At 45.2% G+C, this 18,817-nt stretch overlaps 1 protein-coding gene across 1 annotated transcript; it reads right to left on the bottom strand.

Annotated features, from left to right (window-relative positions):
• Positions 1–11,430: 11,430 nt before the first annotated feature.
• LOC135395290 (uncharacterized) lies at positions 11,431–12,186 on the bottom strand. Its single transcript, XM_064626524.1, has one exon. The coding sequence runs from the start codon at positions 12,184–12,186 to the stop codon at positions 11,431–11,433; it is 756 nt and encodes a 251-aa protein (XP_064482594.1).
• Positions 12,187–18,817: the final 6,631 nt, after the last annotated feature.

Here is an 18,817-nt window from a genome sequence, read left to right on the forward strand (position 1 = left end):
GTCCATGAACCCATCTCGGTGCTGACCACCCAGCTAACGTACGTCTTAACCCTTCTTTCTCCAACGCTTCGCCTGAGTACGGCAACCTTGGTTATATGTTAATATGTACTGAGGCCAGTACACTGAAATAAAGAAGTGGTTAATTCAATTTTTTCTTCTTTTCTGCTCTGAGTAATGTCAACACACCACCTTCACCACTCAGTGAATCAGTCAATCAACATTTTTGTTACTTCGTTCATTCAAACAATGTACACAATTATAATAGAACTCAAGGAGACAGAGAAAAATCCTGCGAAAAATCGTTCGAGTAGTTGCCATTTGCTTCCATTTAAGCGAGTGGCTTTTTTGCCATGTCTCCGTTTCTGCGCGTTGTCTCCTTTTATTGCTTGCCTCTGACGTGGTAATTGATTTTCCTGCGTCTCCAAGAGGACGAACCACCCGTAGGTCTTACGGGGATATTCCATTAGGACAGGCAGACAACACTCAGAGGCAATACTACTATCAGAGGCACGACGGCAAGCAGACTGCGCGGGGCAATTGTGTCGCTTCCTGTTACAGTCAGTGCTCCTTCTTCTTGAGGAGAATCAGCCTGATAGGAAACAGGTTTTGACCGCTCATGCTTCTGACAGTGTAGCGCCACTTTCCCTCAATACCGAGTGTTTGTTATGGGAAAAGAAAACCGCTTGAAAGAAATGCCACACGCCACAACTTTACATGTGAATCATGCGACTACCAAAGAGTCGGAAACCTCGTTTTTTATATTACAAGACGTACAAAGAGCGCACACTTCGACGTATTTCTAAACATAAACTTACATTAGGCACGTTTATCTTACTTCAACCAGTATATATTTTGGCACTAATTGGTATGTAGCTGATAATCCTTATCAGTCGTGTACTGTGCATTTCGGGATGTTATAACGTACGGTTTGCTGCCAAAGAAACAAATTTCATTACAACAAAACAATTCCAAGAATAACATCCGTCATTTTTCTTGAGGTCGTGCATAGTGATAGCATACCAGATGATACCACAAAATAAGACGTATAGATAAGAGCAATAGATGAAGGACATTCAGAGTCTGTGATCACGTCTTCTACCGGAAAACATTCAGCAGTTCGTCAGTGGGGCTTGTATTGCGATGTCACGTTTCGTCACGTGACTTCGGAAAACATGTTGCCGAACGGGAGTCACAGTACCAAGGCGTGCCGCGAGTCCATGCGGTATATGTGCAATTATGAGAAGAAATTGCAAAAACACACGATGTTGCCTTATTCGACTCGTGTGTGACGCATCCCCATGTTGTCCACGTCACGTGGCTCCAACGTGCTCAGCGGCTGCGCGCGGTCGTTACGTGCAAAAGCCTTATTTCTTGCCGTCAACCGAGGACACTCGAGGAGAGATAAAAGGGGTGGGACCGGGCGCAGCCACATATCGGAAGGTTATCTCTTCCCAGCAATCAGTTACAGATAATCACTGACATCGGATGTTCTCTGCTGTTCTTTGTGATGCCCTTTCTTTCTCCCCAAACTTTGGAGGAGCGCGCGCGTCGAAGACCGATGGTTTTTCTGCCGCTTCTTGTGGGAACATTGTGAAACACCCTGTATTTGTGGCTGAAAGAGTATGTTGTGGCCTATGCCCTCTAATTAATGCAAATAAGTTTCCTGCCCTAAGCAAATTTTAGAGTTCAATTAAGCTGATTAGATTAACTAATCAGGCACACTCGTATAAAACGTAAGACGACAAAGGTTTTATGAACTGAACTGGGTAAGCTAACGAATACACACAAAAAAGAAAGAAAGAACAGTCCGGGCTAGCCCGTGCCCCACTGACTCGTGCCGGCCCCGCTACTGCTTCGCCTCATACTCCAGAAGGTACAGGACGCAGGACGTTGAAGAAGATAACCAGCTCTAGAGCTCCAGCTTGTGAAGATGCGGGACAGGAAGTCGGATATCGGTTCTGTCTGGTAGCCTGGCGCTGCGTGCTCGCACGAGGCCGTCCGGACCAGGGAAAAGTGCCACAGCACGAGCAAGGGGCCAGGTGACTCTCGAAGCAGTGGGCCTTGGAGGTGAAGAAAGGAGTACTTGTCGTTAGTAGACGGTGCATTCGATACCGCGCAGTGCAGCCGATGAGCTGAGGGAAGGTCCCCAGCGACGTACTCCGTTCCTCACCTGGTCCACAGCTCCTGCAGAATGGCCTGCCTTCAAGGACATGCGCTCGAGAATGGCCGGCCTCCTCCTCTTGCACGGTGCTGGCATGAGGCAGAACTGTCAGCCGCCTTCAAACAAGGGAATGTGTGGGAGTTAGAACGGAAAGGTCGGCGGGATGATGTGACAAATAGGTCAGTGGACGAAAGTTAAAGTACAGCCTTAACTTGGGTCAAGATTTTAGTCAAGGCCCTGTATGAGAGGAACCTTCGTCGCAGTACTTGATGCAGGAACGACTTGGTAGATCGGTCGAGCCTTTCCCAAAAGCCTTCCCACCAAGCCGCTCTGTCTTCGTTGAATTCCAGTGGTATCTTGTGGGTGCACAGTGACAGGGGGTGCACAGTGGTGCACGCCCCGTGAGGCACGGTTGAAAGTGTGGACAGTGTCCGAACATATAACCCTTGGAACAGACCGTCGAGCGATAGATCGGGCTAAAGCCTGGAGGAAGCTTTCAGTAGACATCGAGGTGATCACAGCACCTCAAACAGAACAGCTCTAGTTACAGCGCATGTAAAGAGCACAATGTTCGACTTGCACGCGGTGTCGGTTGCGTCATAGTAATACAGATGTCCTGCAAAGTCAACACCCAAGACCTCAAATGGGTTCGAGCGCGTTACCCGGTCTTGAGGGGGGGCGCAGTCTTCTGGGTGCAGGGCCTAATGATATATCTTTGGCATGTGACACTGGAGTAGGTGACTCGTTTAACCGTTTGCCGACCTCTAACAACCCAGTAGCGTTCGCGTAACTGAGCTTATGTGCCAGCATGAAGTTGTGAGACCTGAATGCTAGCGATTAGCAACCACGTAAATCTATGTTTACCGGGCAGAATAACTGGGCACTTGGCTTCACGATGCAATGCGCTGAACTGAAGACGAGTCTGAAGTCGCAGTATGCCGTCCTCTCCTAGCAGCGTTGTTAGGTTCGTTAGCTCTGCGTGCTCCGTGTCAGAGTCAAGTGTTTCTTGCTGCACGACTTTAACCCAATACAATTCTGCTTCGAGAAGTTCCTGGGCGGAAAGATGTTGAAGTACTTGAGAAGCTCGTTGTCGAGCACTGTGCGCAAACCGGAGGATCCATGCAATAATCGCTAACACACGGGGAATGGAGACAGAGACATGTTCAGAAGAGGACAGAGAGATCCTATTTAGGCTACCAAAGACATTCCCTTGAAGAAGAAAAGAGTTGTTTTCATGGTTGGTTACCGAAAACGGAAACGAGAAACGGTAATTACCGAAATTCAACAGGAAACGAAAATGGAGACGGAAACAAAATTGTTTTAGTTTCCACTAGCAGAAACCGAAGCGGAAACGAAATTCAAAAATGGTAACGTTAACGGAAACCAAATTCGCAGGACGTTGCCCTCCGTGTTTTCGCGTTCATATGAAAATTATATATATCCGCACTATTCTTCCAGTCATCCTTCATTCATTCATTCGTTGATTTTCGGGACTTTCTTTCGTGTTGAGCCTACTGCGCAACAAGATGGACGCGAAAGTTTTGGATAACGTGTTTTTTTTTTTTTTTTTTTTTGCTGACGAGCTGAGACTTTTGAAACCTCAAGGCACGTATTTACGCAAACAAGAGCGGCGTCTACTTGCGGTGTATAAGGTTCGTGACGAACATTGCATTAAAGTCTTTATTGTTTGTGTTTGATGTGGCTGTCCTTTTGCATTCATTATGCAACTAGAATGTCTGGCATGAAACAGCCAAAACCAAACAGTACGAGTACTGGATGAGAAATAGGAACCAGTACCGAAATTACATCGGAAACGGAAGCCGAAACGGAATTCTTAAAAGGAAACGGAAATGGAAAGCCGAGTTTTTCAGGTACCGGAAACGGAACCAGAAACAATAATATTTTCGGTAACCAACCCTGGTGGTTTCGCCTTGACTTATCCATGGTGTGGATGCAATACCTTTGAGAGCCCATCGACATTTCCTTAAATGTAGGCTGACTGTTCATTACTACCTCTTTGCCGTAGAGTACAACATTATTCACCTGTTTGGTAGGCTTGTGCATTTTATATTCACATAGAATATCATTCTTAGTTCTCTACACATTTCACTGAGTTCCGACTTGGGTGAAAGGTTGACAAGCTGCCGTGAGATACTTTTCATAGATTTGTTTACTTACATAACGTGTGCCCTCAAAGAACTTAAGTGATTTCCATGTGCGCTTTCAAAAGGAAATGCGGAGTAGTTCCACAAGGCACCCCAGTTTCTCACACTGCATACCATGTGTAGCAATATATGAGCATTGAATGTCATCTTGTGTTTTCCATACAGCGCCTGATACTCTTTGAGGAAATTAAATAACTTCCTCTCGAGAACACAAATGTTATGAAGCAGCACAGATTCACCGATGACTGCATGCATTATTTGAACAAACTTTAGCCAATTCCTATAATATTTCTTTGGCAGAATGCCTCCTAAGATAACTGGTGAGAAGAAAACCGGGAGGTTCCTCCATTCAGACGCTTTCCGGTACTTCCACTGCTGAATGGGTCGTGAGAGCCTGGGGATTTCCCGATAGGCTTTGGACTTTGGAGTCTCAAATCGTTTGACCAAGGTTGTATTTGTGTGGTCATTTATGGTTAAACTACATGCATGTAGTCAACCACGAACCCTTTTGTCAGGCTGAAATCAGACAAAAAGAAGAGTACTGTTGTGCCTTTGACTCCCCAACTGCTGCTGCCATTCTCTTCGACCTTCTGTGCATTTCTTTCGAAACTTTCGTCAGATCACTTTGTAGGTGGCGCCTGTGATACTGTGCGATGTCCACGACCCACATCCACAACCTGGCTCACACGATTCCACCAAGGACACCCTTGGCTGCCATTACACTGCGCCATATTAAGGAGTCGGCACCGGCCGACACTATCTACAGTGCAAGGACCTGGGAAAACTTTCGAGTTATTTTCTTCCCCCGAGTTTGTCATCCTGTGAAGTGAAGTGAAGCCATTGCCATAAAGTGAAGCCATTTGCTGTCAAGCTATATACTTCATCAACAAATGGTTTCAAGAACGTCTTCACATAGGCCTTCCCAGGTCTGGACTGCCCAAATAATAATTTGGATGTCCTTTACAGCGAACACCTGCAAGAAGACGAATACTTCATGATTACATCTCTTCGTTTTCGGGTTAAAGCAGATGTTACCTGATAGCTCCCCCGAACAAGTATTAAAGAAGTCGAGTGAAACCCGATGTCTACCCGAAATCCTTGCGGTCCTTCAACTTGTCGTTTTAGGTAAACTCTCGGAGAAGTGAACCATAATATCAGCAGCGAGAGCCATTTGTGACAACCTATTTGTCCTCCTCTTATAATCTCCTCCTGCAGAAGTCAAAGACGAGCTTTTCTGGAGCTCGGGCAAGTGTTTGAATACCGCGGTCTTTCACCGCCTCAGTAGCGAGTGGAAATATAAAGATTCTTGTTCCTCGTCCCACACAGCAGCGTCACAGCAGTGGCCTGTTTCACCCGAAAATTACCTGATAACGTAACAAACAGAGATAATAGCGCCTGATTTCTCCCCGAATAATCGTATGTAAATACCCCCCCCCCCCGAATTTGACAAGTAATAAAACCTGTAAATCAAGAATCCTAAGAATCATGGATATTTGGAATATTGCGTTGCTTTTCCTGCGAGATCTGCAGATCTGCAGCTTTGGCTCCATGAAGGTGATTTGCAGTATTTCAAGCTAGTAGCGATTACTAAGTAATTGTCCTGCATTCCTCACTTACAGGGACTGAAACATTTAATCTATTGTAGGTGGTGGTGGATGCACTTCCCCTTCTGGAGGATATCCTGTCATTGTGTACGCTACAAGCATGGATGGGCAGTATTTAAATACATTGTAATTAAAATACTATTTAAAATATAAATACATGTATTTATATTTTGTATATAAATACAGACTCGAGAAACGTATTTATAATTATATTTAAATACTAATTTTCGGGTATTTATTCTTGTAAATACTTTATAAATACTCCTAAATACAGTATGTACTGACTCGTATCCTAACGTTGCCTTTCATTTAACTTTTCGGGAAGAAGGGTGAGTTCGGGGCGCAGTTATGCCGGGTTTGCGCTAGCATGCGCATGCGACAAACCATTTTAGATGACACGTTTCTCACTGTCGTCGCGGACAACGGTCGCGACTACCCAATTACCCTGTTTTACAAAGCATCTTCGTCAAATTTAATACAAGCATTTGTTCATCGGCACTTGTGGGGATGTTGTTCTCCTTTGCATATCCCATTTTATGGCCGAACAGAAGATGACTAAAAAGTGCAGTCTTTGAGTAACTTCTAATATTAAAATCGCCATGATATTCTAACAAATCAATGCTATTGTTCGTTGCTGATTTCTTGGTATGATCATCGTTATTTCTGTAATTCCAGATGACATTTTCCTCGCAGTATTTAGAGTAGTAGTTACGGTATTTAAATACTGTATTTATATTTTGTACTTAAATACTCATGTTGAAAAGTATTTATGAAGCGTATTTAAATACCCTTTTCAAGAAAGTACTTGTATTTATATTTAAGTACACAAATAATGTATTTATGCCCATCCCTGACTACAAGTTACCTTCCCTCAATGCTATTTCTCGGTCATGTATCTCAGTTATTAGAGCACCACTTCTACCTCAGTTGTGTGCCATATATTGTGTGTACACAAGAATAATGCGTTCCGGAAAACTACTGAAATATGAAGTTGCATTGTTCCTTTACAGTGCTTGCCGGTTCTGTGTGTTTTAGTAATTCTAATAATGCTAATTTCTATGTTAGGCTATGTACAGGAGCTTACTGGAAGCGTGCTCAATATCTGTGTGTTGTGGCTGTTCATGCGACCCTCATCAGAAGGAAGAGGCTACACAAGCTCAGCACAAGAGATAGAGTGAGTGAGTCACTAAAAGATTGACAACTCTGCAAAGCATTAACTGCAAGTGGGCAATAGAAGGGTTTCACTGAACGCTGATGATGATGACTAGTATTTTAATGGCGCAGCAGCAACGGAGGCTATAATGCGCCAAAACATCGTTAAAAATTTCACTAGTTAAAAATGGAATGATAAGGTTAAAACCAGTACATGATACAAATTAGCTCAAGTACTGTGTTTTCAGAAAGTATCGTTAAAATTACAAGACGTTTAAAAAACCAGTGTCTCTAATAAAATTATAGACTATACTAAACGGTAAAAGAGCGTCATCACCCAGCAGTAGGGCAGGGTGGAGTGGTAGGTGATTTCTATAAAACTCCTGGAAGTGACGATGGCGAAGAGGTTCATACAACGCACAAGAAATAAGGATGTGTAGAACAGAAAGGGGTTCCCCACAGTGCGTGCACTCGGGTGGCTCCTCTCTGTGAAGAAGGAAACTATGGGTGAGGTGAGTGTGGCCAAGTCTTAGCCCTGTACGGGTTACTTCATGTGCTCTCTTTTCCAAGCTCTGTATAGGGTGTCCTATGTTATTTTTAACCAGGTGAAGTTTATTGTGTATCTGTGTGTCCCAATATTCCTGCCATCTTTTGTTTATCGTCTTCTTGAGATGGGGCTTCAAGTCCTGAAAAGGTACATCAAACGGCGTCACATCAGCAGAGAGCGCAGCAGCGGAAGCTTTGTCGGCAAGCCCTTTGCCTGCTATCCCTCTGTGACTAGGCGCCCAACAGATGATAAGAGAAAGACCTCTGTTTACGACCCTGCTGGCTATGTACTGAGCTCGCTGCACGAGGTGGTTCTTCTGGGGGTTGGATATTACATATGGATTCTAAAGCACTAAGGGAATCTGTATATATAACAGATGATTCAATGTTACTTTCTAAAATGAAGTTCAGTGCTAAAATGATGGCATAAACCTCAGCGGTGAAGATGGACGTGATGCCTTTTAAGCGGTGCATCCTAGTACATGAACCGGATACCATGGCACAGGAGACATCTGTGCTTGTTTTGGACCCATCTGTATAAATTTCAGTGTAGTTCCGAAAACTACTCTTCAGGTGCTCAATTCCTGTTGTAGCACTAAGGAAGGGGTCACATGTTTTTTGTACTTTGTAAGGTAGCAGTTATATTTTTGCGGTGGTTGCCATGGAGGTACCCTCGGACTGTTTTCTGCGATCATATAACTATAAGCAGTAAAGCCATAGAGTTGAATCTCATCTGATAGTCGCATGCTAAAGAGAGGGATAACTGCTGGTTTGTTTAGGAAGAGTTGCCTAAAACGTGTGTTCTTAATGCAGGATAAAGAATGATGTTAAGAGTAACCCCTTATCCTTAGTGCATACAAAGTCCCAAGGTAGAAATGACGTTTTGCTAAGGACCACTCGTTTGCTTCCACATAGAGACTTTCAACAGGTGATGTACGGAAAGCCCCCAGCACGAGTCGCGGTCCCTGGTGATGAACCTGATTCAGAGCCCTCAGCACAGATTGGCGTGCAGACCCGTACACAAGGCATCCATAATCTAGTCGTGATCGGACTATACATGTGTACACGCGGTATAGTGTTTCGCGATCTGCACCCCAAGATCTGTGTGAGAGGATTTTAAGGATATTTAAAGATTTCGAGCATTTCACTTTTAGGTTCTTTATGTGGGCTGCAAATGTGAGCTTTGTATCGAAAATGACAACAAGGAATTTGTGTTCTGATTGAACTGCCAGTTCGCATCCGTTTATGCTTAGCCTGGGCTCCGGGAATAACCCTCTTACCCTAGAAAATGGTACACAGACTGTCTTTGCAGCTGAAAACTTAAACCCATTTTGAGACGACCATTTGGCAAGTTTATTAATTGTGAGCTGGATTTGCCTCTCACACGTGGCCAAGTTCGTAGACGAATATGCTATCTGGAGATCATCTACATACAAAGAGTACATGATTGAGGGTGGAATCGCATTAGCAATAGAGTTCATTTTGATAATAAAAAGTGTAACACTGAGTATTGATCCCTGTGGGACACCATTTACCTGTATGAGGAAACGAGAGGGTGATGTGCCCAGCTGTACCCTGAAAGTCCTCACCTGAAGAAAATTAGAAATGCAGTGAAACAGACGCCCACGTATTCAAAAATGGTGCAGGTCACGGAGGATAACATACCGCCACGCCGTATCGTAGGCCTTTTCTAGATCAAAAAAGACCGACAAACAGTGCTGTTTTCTTACAAATGCTTCCCGGATGATAGTTTCTAGACGGACGAGATGGTCAACTGTAGAACATCCGACTCGAAAACCACACTGATACTTACTAAGACACTGATTTTCTTCTAGATAATAGACAAGGCGGTTATTTACCATCCGCTCAAACGTATTGCCGAGGCAACTCGTGAGAGCTATAGGCCTGTAACTGCTTGTGTTAGGGGCGTCCTTTCCTGGTTTTAAAAAAGGAAGAATTGTAGCTAGTTTCCAGCGAGAAGGGAGCTGCCCTACTTTCCAAACTAGGTTAAAGAAATGGAGAAGACATTCTCGTGGTTCAGCTGACAGGTGCCTTAGCATCAAGTATGTGATGCGATCCGGTCCTGGGGCCGTGTCTTTCGATGGCAAGGCCCCGAGAAGCTCAGTCATATTAAAATGGGAATTATACGCGAAATGTTCACCATGACCGGCAGATATACTCTTCTTTTCAACAGATGTTTTAACCTTCAAGAATTCCCTACTGTAATGTTCAGAACTGGAAACGCTCGGAAAGTGTTCGCCCATGACGTTGGCTTGGTCTTCCAAACTGTCACAGGGAGACCCATTGATCTGCAGAAGAGGGGTAGAAGAGTTACGATAGTCACCCTTAATATTTCTCAGCCTCTCCCAAACTTTCTTTGAGGGTATATTTGATGTTAATGACGAGACAAAGCCTCTCCATGATTCCTTTTGCGCTTGCCTCCATGTCCATCTCGCTTTCGCCCGTGCTTTCTTGAAGTTAAGTAAATTCTGTGCAGTGGGATACGTACGAAAGATACCCCATGCTCGATTTTGTTCCTGTATTCTCACAGTCGCTCGTCCACCAAGGCTTGGGGCGCTCGGGGATGCGACCAGATGTTTGTGGAATGGACTCAATAGCTGCCTTTATGATTGTGGTTGTAATAAAAACATTAGCCTGGTTCACATCCATATGAAATAAATACCCCGATTGAAGTGCGGCTTTCTCTTGAAAGAGGTTCCAATCAGCTACGGATAGTTTCCACCGTGGTGGTCGTGTAGTCACAGTGTCTGGTGTATGGCTTAACCTTAGGACAAAAGGGAAGTCATCACTTCCTCGAGGGTTGTCCTCCACTGCCCCGTCTATGTCCTGGAACAAAGATGGGCTGCAGAAAGAGAGGTCAATTGCTGAAAAGGACTGTGTGGCACTATTTACGTAGGTTGCAGCTCCTGTGTTGAGCATGCAAATCGGCCTTGCAAGCAAAATCATTTCTATCATCTTTCCCCATGTGTCGATCTTTCGACTGCCCCATAAACAGTTGTGGGCATTGAAATCTCCAAGTACAAGATATGGTGACGGCAGTTCATCCAGTAAATCTCCCAGTTGTTTTAGATCTACCACCGCCGATGGAGGTATATATAAAGAGCAAGCTGTTAAGACCCTATGAAGACAAATTTGAACAGCAACTGCTTCGAGACCTGTTTTCAGTGGAAGGTGCTTCGTAGGAACAGAATTTCGTGTGAGGATCGCAACACCTCCAGATGTACGTGTTGCATCTAGACGATCTTTTCGGAACAGGTTCCACCGCCTGAGAGTGTGTGTCTCTTGGTGATTCAGGTAAGTTTCTTGTAACGCAACACAAAATGCATCATACCTGTCGGAAAGATCATTGATGTCATCGAGATTTGTGAAAAGCCCTCGACAATTCCAACAAGAACATCAGTATACAAGACGTGTCTGCATTATGGAGATGAGTGTTCTGTTCAAGCAAAGTTTCATTGCTTCTCTTTGGGGGCATTATGGGCTGTCTCGGAGTTTTCTTCCGAGCAGCTGCGAGTTCCGTAGGCGATATATCGGGGAGTGAGCCACTCCCCGAAATACTGCTCTAAGGTTTCATTTGATATTGTGAGCTCGCGCTCGCAAAAGAGCCTTGCGAGCTCGTGCCGTCATCGCATTTCATGGAGCTGGCCTCCACGGGTTGCGATGACGAAGGTGGCGTCTGTGAAAATGACGCCACGGAAGAGGATTGCGAAACTGTCGTTACTGTTAGAGGAGGTGGTGTTTGAGAAAGAGGTGCACGCGTTTCTTCACTTTGTATGGTATTCTATGTCTGTGTTGCGCATGACATCATCCTTGGTTTTTCTTTAACAACAGATGAAAAGGATTTCTGGAACTGGAAAGGAGATGCCTTCTTCCTGCCTTCTGGATAACTTAGTTTCTGTGTGACTTTGATGTGCATCACCTCTTTCTCAAATTTCCACTTTGGGCAATACCTAGAGTACGAAGGGTGGTCACCTGCACAGTTGACGCAGTGATCCGGTCCTCTGCACTCCTTGGAGTTGTGGTCCTGCTTGCTGCAGCGAGCACAGCATGTAGATCCTCTGCAAGTATCGGAAGGATGGGCAAAGCGGTTACACTTGAACCATCTGAGTGGATTAGGGATATATGGCCGCACCTCTGCGGTCAGATACCCTACCTTCAGCCTTTCCGGAAAAGTCGGACAGTCGAACGTGAGGATTGTGTTGCGCGTCGTTATATACTCGTTGTTTTTCCTGATTTTTATTTTCCTGATTTTTATTTTCCTGACACCAATCACTTTTTGGCCTTTTTGATTTTCCAGTATCTCTTCTGATGGATCGTCAATGAGCTCCGCTAGTGACACGACACCACGGCAGGTATTAAGGGTCCTATGCAAGGTTGCTGATATTTTCATCCCGTGCATCTCCTGTGTGTTCAGTATACGCTCGCAGTCGGCTTCAGAAGTGCATTGCAGCAGTAGGTCACCTGATCTAAGGCGCTTGATTTCTTTCACGTTCTTTGACAGAGATGCCACCGCCTTTTTGATGAAGAACAGTGACATTTTTCCGAGTGGAGCGTTTTTTTCAGTCTCTGTGTTCACACTACTTACAACAATGTATTTAGTTTGAAAGGCGTCAAACGCCTGTTTGAAAACTTCGGTCCCCGGGCGCAAAGCGCCCGAGGAAGGAATAGAATTTTTACCCATATAAGGTTTAAGCAAACGAATGTTCCAGATGGTTACCCACACTTCACATTCATACATGTGGGAAGGTCCCGGAGTTTTAAAGAAAACCCATCGGCCGGGGTTTTACCAAGACCCCGACCGCCACCGTTCAAGGTTTCTACCCTTCACCTTACATCCCCTCGGCACGGTACGGTTAACACCTTGGGACTGGGGGCTGGGGTCCGTGGTGGCGCCACTCACCAAACATCAGCGTACGCTGATGCCCCCTGCGGGGTTCACTGAACGCGTACAAGCAGTCTCATGCTTAGAATTTTGTGGTTTTCGGCACCTCATTTGCCATTGATCGGTGGCTTCTGTAGACACGTAGGAATTAGGAAACAAACACGAGCTTTCTGGGCACATGGTAAACGGTATCCCATGTTTGAACCGGCCATTTGAACTATATGAAGTGTCAGGGAAAGTGGTTGGGATGTCTTCATAGATGTGGTTTGTTACATCATGGATGCGTGTCTTACACACGATTATACTGATACTAATATACCTTTTTTTGTTACATATCATACTTAGCGAGATAAAAACCCTCGAACAGATGCCCGACTAAAGCACATATGCCACAGACATCATTGATACAACCAATCCGATTGGTTGACGTCAGGGCTGCGACATTCGGTATTCACAGTGCCTATTTTATACACCTCTATCCCCACCTTGGTTGTAAAACATACATTGGTACAAAGAAGCTTCTTTTACGTTTATGTGGGATTATTGTGTTGCGGCACCACTCAGTGATTAGTCGGGTGTGACCTTATATTGGTTTCAAGACTGACTACAGAACACCTCAACTGCACCAATGATTTGTCCGTCTTGCAGTGTGCCTGTTCACCCGGTCAGTCAGGCAGTTCTATGGTGTGTGTTTATGGCAATAAAATTATTTTTTTACGTGTAAAACTACAGTCTCTGTGGAATGTGTGGAAATGTGCAGCAATCCTAGACGTAACCTGGCTGCTGAAACCAATATCCAGATCCAGATGTAATTATGACGTAGCCAGATGATGTATGCAAGCAACTCAGATTTTTTTTTCTTTTAATGGCTGATTAATGTGGTGTGGCATGACTGCATTGGTCTTGTGAACGAGTGAGTTGCAGGGATACCTCTGATAATTACCCTTTCACTCTGTACTTGTACTGCGCCATTTGTTGCGCATTTATTCTTTCCCTCTTTCTTTCTTTTTGTCCTGCTCTTGAGCTATCAAAAGCCATATGTGCCCTCATGTAAGTATCTTGCTGTCTCGACAATGTATAATTTTGTCATATACATTCTCTGCCGCTAGAGTTGTCACTCACATCCCGTTCTTACGTTGGTACCTGCAGTGTGTATAAGATACTATGTCGTTGCCAAATACGGCTCGTTCACACCATTATTTACTGTTCTTGGAACGCGAAACGCCTGGCATTCGAGAGAGAAGGATGTGGGCGTAGTGTGCGACTTCGCAAGCTGCGAGTGATGCAGCGGAATTACGATACGAGAGTGAAGTCTCTCAATTAAACAAGCAATTGACTTACTTTAACAGAGCTAACTACAATTCCAACAAAAATATATTGCGCATGGAAGCGTAAGCATCTCTTGTCCACATTCCCGTATGCTCCGTAGAAAGGGAAGCATGTGTTGAAGAACACTGATAGCACAGCGCTGTCAGCGCTATTGACCGCCTAAACCAATTCCGTCATAAAAATGGCGGCCCGATGTGGGTTTCGGGATGGCTAATTTACGATCATTTAAAATACGGGGTCATTTTCTGGAAATGAAGGATGGTTTCAGATAGAGTTCGATATGGGCTTCCAGAATATCTTCACAGTTTCAAAAGATCAAGGTGCCCCCTGAGCTGACCTTTAACCAGTGTTGGTGAAAACGGGCCTGAGTGAGACAGTTGAAATAGTAACGAGCATGCACTTGAGTCGTTGGATAATAAATGTGGCCGACTTCGAGAATTTCTTACCCATCGTTGTTTGACCGTGTCTCCCGGTGCCCTTCTCGGCGAGTTCATGCCACTTTGCCTGCCATCTCATTTTTGTCTTTAGTACGTGTTGCGCTATCTTCAAATGTACATGTGCACTACTCTTGTACATTTCATGAACCACATTAAAATGAGTGTAAACGACCAACAAAACAAACCTCCAACACAGCAACAAACAAGGACCAGTAATCCGGCGGGCCTGGTGTGTCACTGAAGGTACCATAACTCGTCGAATCTCAAGAGCAGGACAGAGGCGATGACGACACCGAAGGAATGTTTCAGGAATTATGGAACTTCATCGTAAAAAAAAGAAAAAAAATGTTTGTTTTCTGTAATAAGTAGCATCAGTGACAGGAAAGCAGTATGGTCTAGGCTGGAATTCTGTCTTCAAAACCTTTGACCTCAGTTAATGGATAAGACGAACTGCGTTATTCACGTTTAAGACGTTCTTTTATTGTGACAGCAGCTTGTCCCAAGGTTATTTGAACAGCCGATTGGCGTTGATTTTCTTCCGCTTGCACATCTTCCTCAGGACCTTCTTAACCGTTTTCTCGAGTAATCCTCCACGGCCACTCTACACTGGAGCGCGAGCTCATACGCGACCTAACCTAGTTGGTAGCGATGAGGGGGAGGTAAATATTTCTTCGAGCACCATGTGTTGGAGATTTCTGGAGCAGGTCAAAAGAAGCCCAGTTGGTTCAGATTACCCGCAGTCTTACCATGCGGTACGTGCAACCATGTCGCCACACTACGCGGACAAACCTTACGTGTTACATGACGGTGCCATTATTAGGGCGGGAGGGTCTTTCGGCACCAGGAAGCTGAAGCGGGAGCTCGGCGGAACTGCTGAGGACTGTTGCTCGGTGTGGGCTATACAGGATTGTACGGCTTGTTGGGCAATTAAACTCGTTGTTCTGCTTTCCCGATTTATGCTTCTCTGCTTTCGGGTCATTCGCAAAAGCTTACGTACCCATAGGTGAGAAGTTTTCCCATAACCTATACATAGCACCATGCAGACCTTCGTTGTGTTCGCAATTTTATAAAGGCAAATTTCGCAAACTGCTGAATCTTTTCCGCTAGAAGTCATTATCACAGCCTTTGAATGTTCTTCACCTATCGCGCCATTCAGGAGCTCGAGCTTTCCCTTGTGTATTTCTCCTGATCGTTTCAAACGACCATTCAGGATGTATCATTTGCTTCGTAACTTTTGAAATACACTTCCGCTCTTTACATTACAGCGGTTGTGTGTCACAGTATCCGTGTCCCGTATGTCCTATTTTCGAGGTGTCATCTCGTATCGTATCACCATGCTGAACGTTCAGAAAAGTGAGGATGTTCTTCTTGCAATTCTTTTGTTGTAAAAAAGAATGTTTCTTTGATGGTATACCGTCTATCATAACATTACGAGTTACATAGTGTACCATTGATAAGAATTATCATATTATCATAGATAATGATTCCTATAAAAACATATAATGGTTAGAGTAAGGCAAACGTGTTTAGTGGTAGTGAATGTTCGAGAATACATCGAAGTGTGTGCTCTCCGTACGCACTAGAATATAGACAGCGAGGTCCCCAGTATATTTGGTAGATGTTTGTACATGGCATTTGTTTCATGAGGTTTCCTCTTGCGATAAAAAACACTCGGTATTATGGGAAAGTGGCGCTGCAGTGAAGTGTCAAAAGCCGTTTCCTCTCAGGTTGCTCATTTGCTGTCGGGTTGATGCTCTTCAAACATTAGGGGCATTAACTGAAACAGGACCGACGCAAGTGCTCGCGCGTCATCTGCTTGCACTTGTGCCTCTGATGTCGTTCTATCGCTCTGTAGACATGATCCGCCTTGGCAAGCTGGGCGTTTAGCATGTTTACGGAGATCCAGATCAATGCAGTGCAATTAACGAAGGAGGAGTACTGTCCTCCAATCCTAATGCGTTTTCCCCGCAAGACTCGCGTGTAGTTCCCTTGGGAGATGCTGGAAAATCAATTATCACATCACAGGCAAGCACTAAAAAACCCGCATGCTTCTATGGAGGCAAATGACAACTAGAACGATAATAAATCCTTCGTATCAGTTTAAATTGTTCACGAAACCGGTGTGTTTGCATTACCCGTAGCAGAAAAGAAGGAACCAATGAATATATTTACTCACTTATTTATTTTGTTGCATTGACCTTAGTACACATTCAAATATGGGCTAACACGCCGTACTCAGGCGAACCGTTGGATAAAGGAGAGATAAGACGCAGGCTATCAGGCTCCACGGGATGGGTACATGGACGTGTCCATGTCTTGGGGACAAGACGAAAAGCACTCGCCGTCGATGTCTGTCATACCAACCCGCCTCAGACAAACCTTGATTAATACATACCTTAAGCTTCCTATATAATGTAGAAGCACTCGACCAACCGTTTGACCATGCAGTCCTCGAAGACGATCGGGCTTGGATCTACTGACTTCCACGCCATTTCGTACTGTTTCAAATGATTACGCGTGTGAGCGTCTTGCGGTTGGCTCTGGTCATACCAACAGCTCTACAACTTGGGTTTTGTGACATTTCCGATCCCTCTTGCCTTCTACAATAACACGCTGTTGATATTCCTCTAGCTTATTCGCACGTTGCTGACTTGCTGATGGCTCACATGCACGCTTGCCTTCCATAGGGTGCCATCATTAACTGTTGTCGGCATCTTCCAATAGCCGTCCAAACTTTGCTTGGGATCATGACGAAGGCCCAGGACAGTTATGTGACTTTCGATGAAGATCAGGGCCCACTGTTTTCCTTCTGCTACCTGTACCGGTTTCTGATTGGGACTTGTTCTGTGTGCTTTGAGATGTTGCTGGAAGTTCTTTGAAGGTTACGTCACTTGATGAAAAGCGCGTAAAGAGCTCACGTTTTCTATTGCGACTTCAACCAAGCACACCGGCGCTGACAGTTGTCTACACGGCAGCATAGATCCTCAAGAACATAATTGCGGAGGTTTCAACAAATGGTAGAGTAGTTCGTTGTTTCTACTTTTTGAAGTTCAGATGTCGAGTACTGCCAAAGGAAATTGCCTTTCTCTGATCGCATGCTGGTGCATCGTGAATCAGGAATCAAGCCGTCGCGGACCGCCCAGACTACTTGACATTTGTCATTGCCTTTGTCAGGAGGTTCTGTTCTTTCTGTCGCTGACACGTTCAGGGGTTGCTGTTTGTAGCGTTTGAAGACTTCCAAAAAGCAGCTAAAACGTTGACTCAAATGTTGTCTCGGATGAGGCAAATAACTTTTCCTCGACTGTCGTCATTCAATTCTGTCGATGACTCTCGGTTCTGATGGGTTCTGATAAGCGCCAGTTTTAACTCCAGTACCAGCTTTTGGACCCATGGCATGCTATATTCTGCTTGCAGACGAGGCAATTCGAGCAAGCATTCTACAAGTTCGATCAGGTCCGTTGAATATAGTGGACCACTCTGTACGCTCGTAAAATTCCTGGTGACGACCTGCTTCGGTTGTTACCATCATAAGGCTTTTACATTTGTTCACTTCGATCAGTGCCCTTGTTGTATGCTGCCAACAAATGTTGCGTCGTTTCTGTGGTGAAGATGCGCCTTTTGTACCTTCATCAGTAGGTAGTAGCGTTTCGCGACCTCGACCAATACGTGTAGACGCTGACGTCTGTATCACATCTGATGCGACGAAATCGGATTTGCCATCTCGACAAACAGCTTTGTGCCCATAGGATGCCCCGCTGCATTGTGGTTGAAGACGGGGCATTCCAGGGCCAGTATGCCTATCGTCGTTGACGCAAGTGGTGACCACCAATTTTGGACGTGATCACCAGTTCCTCGACCAAAACAATTTGATATGCAATGCTGTTTTCTGCTGTACAACTTGAATTGGTGTCCTTCTTGCCCGTAGCACACGTCTCGAAATACTGTACTGCAAGTTGTGTATGATGACGACGCAAGTGTTACCCAGTAGAGCCATGGACTCCGTCGATTTACGGTGTGACACTCAGAGCTTCGTTGGCCGGATTCACCGCAGGTGTGAATCCGTTACCAGCTCCCACCACGAGGAGGTGAAGTTGAGTGCCACATGTGGGAGCCATGAATCCGTGGTCGAGGTTTCCGGGGACAGGCGGTCGAGATCGGTAAAGGCATTCAAGGAGGTCACGGATACGGGGACAGGCGCGGTCGAGGTCGGTAAAGGCAGTCACGGGGCATCAAATAGTAGGGGGACATGCAGGGGTCGATAACGGGGGCAGTCGAGGCGATCGTTAGTCTATGCCTTAGCGGTCTTAGACCTTTTTTTCCGACAGTCGATGTACACAACGGTGTCAGGTAGAGCGTACCGGCGGCCAACGAAGGCAGTGACGAGAGCGTCGATCCTTGGGTCGTCGCAGTGCCGGAGGATGCGATATACCGTGTAGGCAGGAGTGGTGAAGTCATGAATCATACGCAGAAGGATTTTCATGGCTTGATCCCGAAATGCCACTGGATGGGGTGTGAGCATA

This window comes from Ornithodoros turicata, chromosome 1 (assembly GCF_037126465.1).
Source record: "Ornithodoros turicata isolate Travis chromosome 1, ASM3712646v1, whole genome shotgun sequence".
NCBI classification, from domain to species: domain Eukaryota; kingdom Metazoa; phylum Arthropoda; class Arachnida; order Ixodida; family Argasidae; genus Ornithodoros; species Ornithodoros turicata.

What these genes read in the sequence shown, in the direction of transcription:
- LOC135395290 (XM_064626524.1), bottom strand. Translation starts at nt 12,186, where the DNA reads ATGTCACTGTTCTTCATCAAAAAGGCGGTGGCATCTCTGTCAAAGAAC.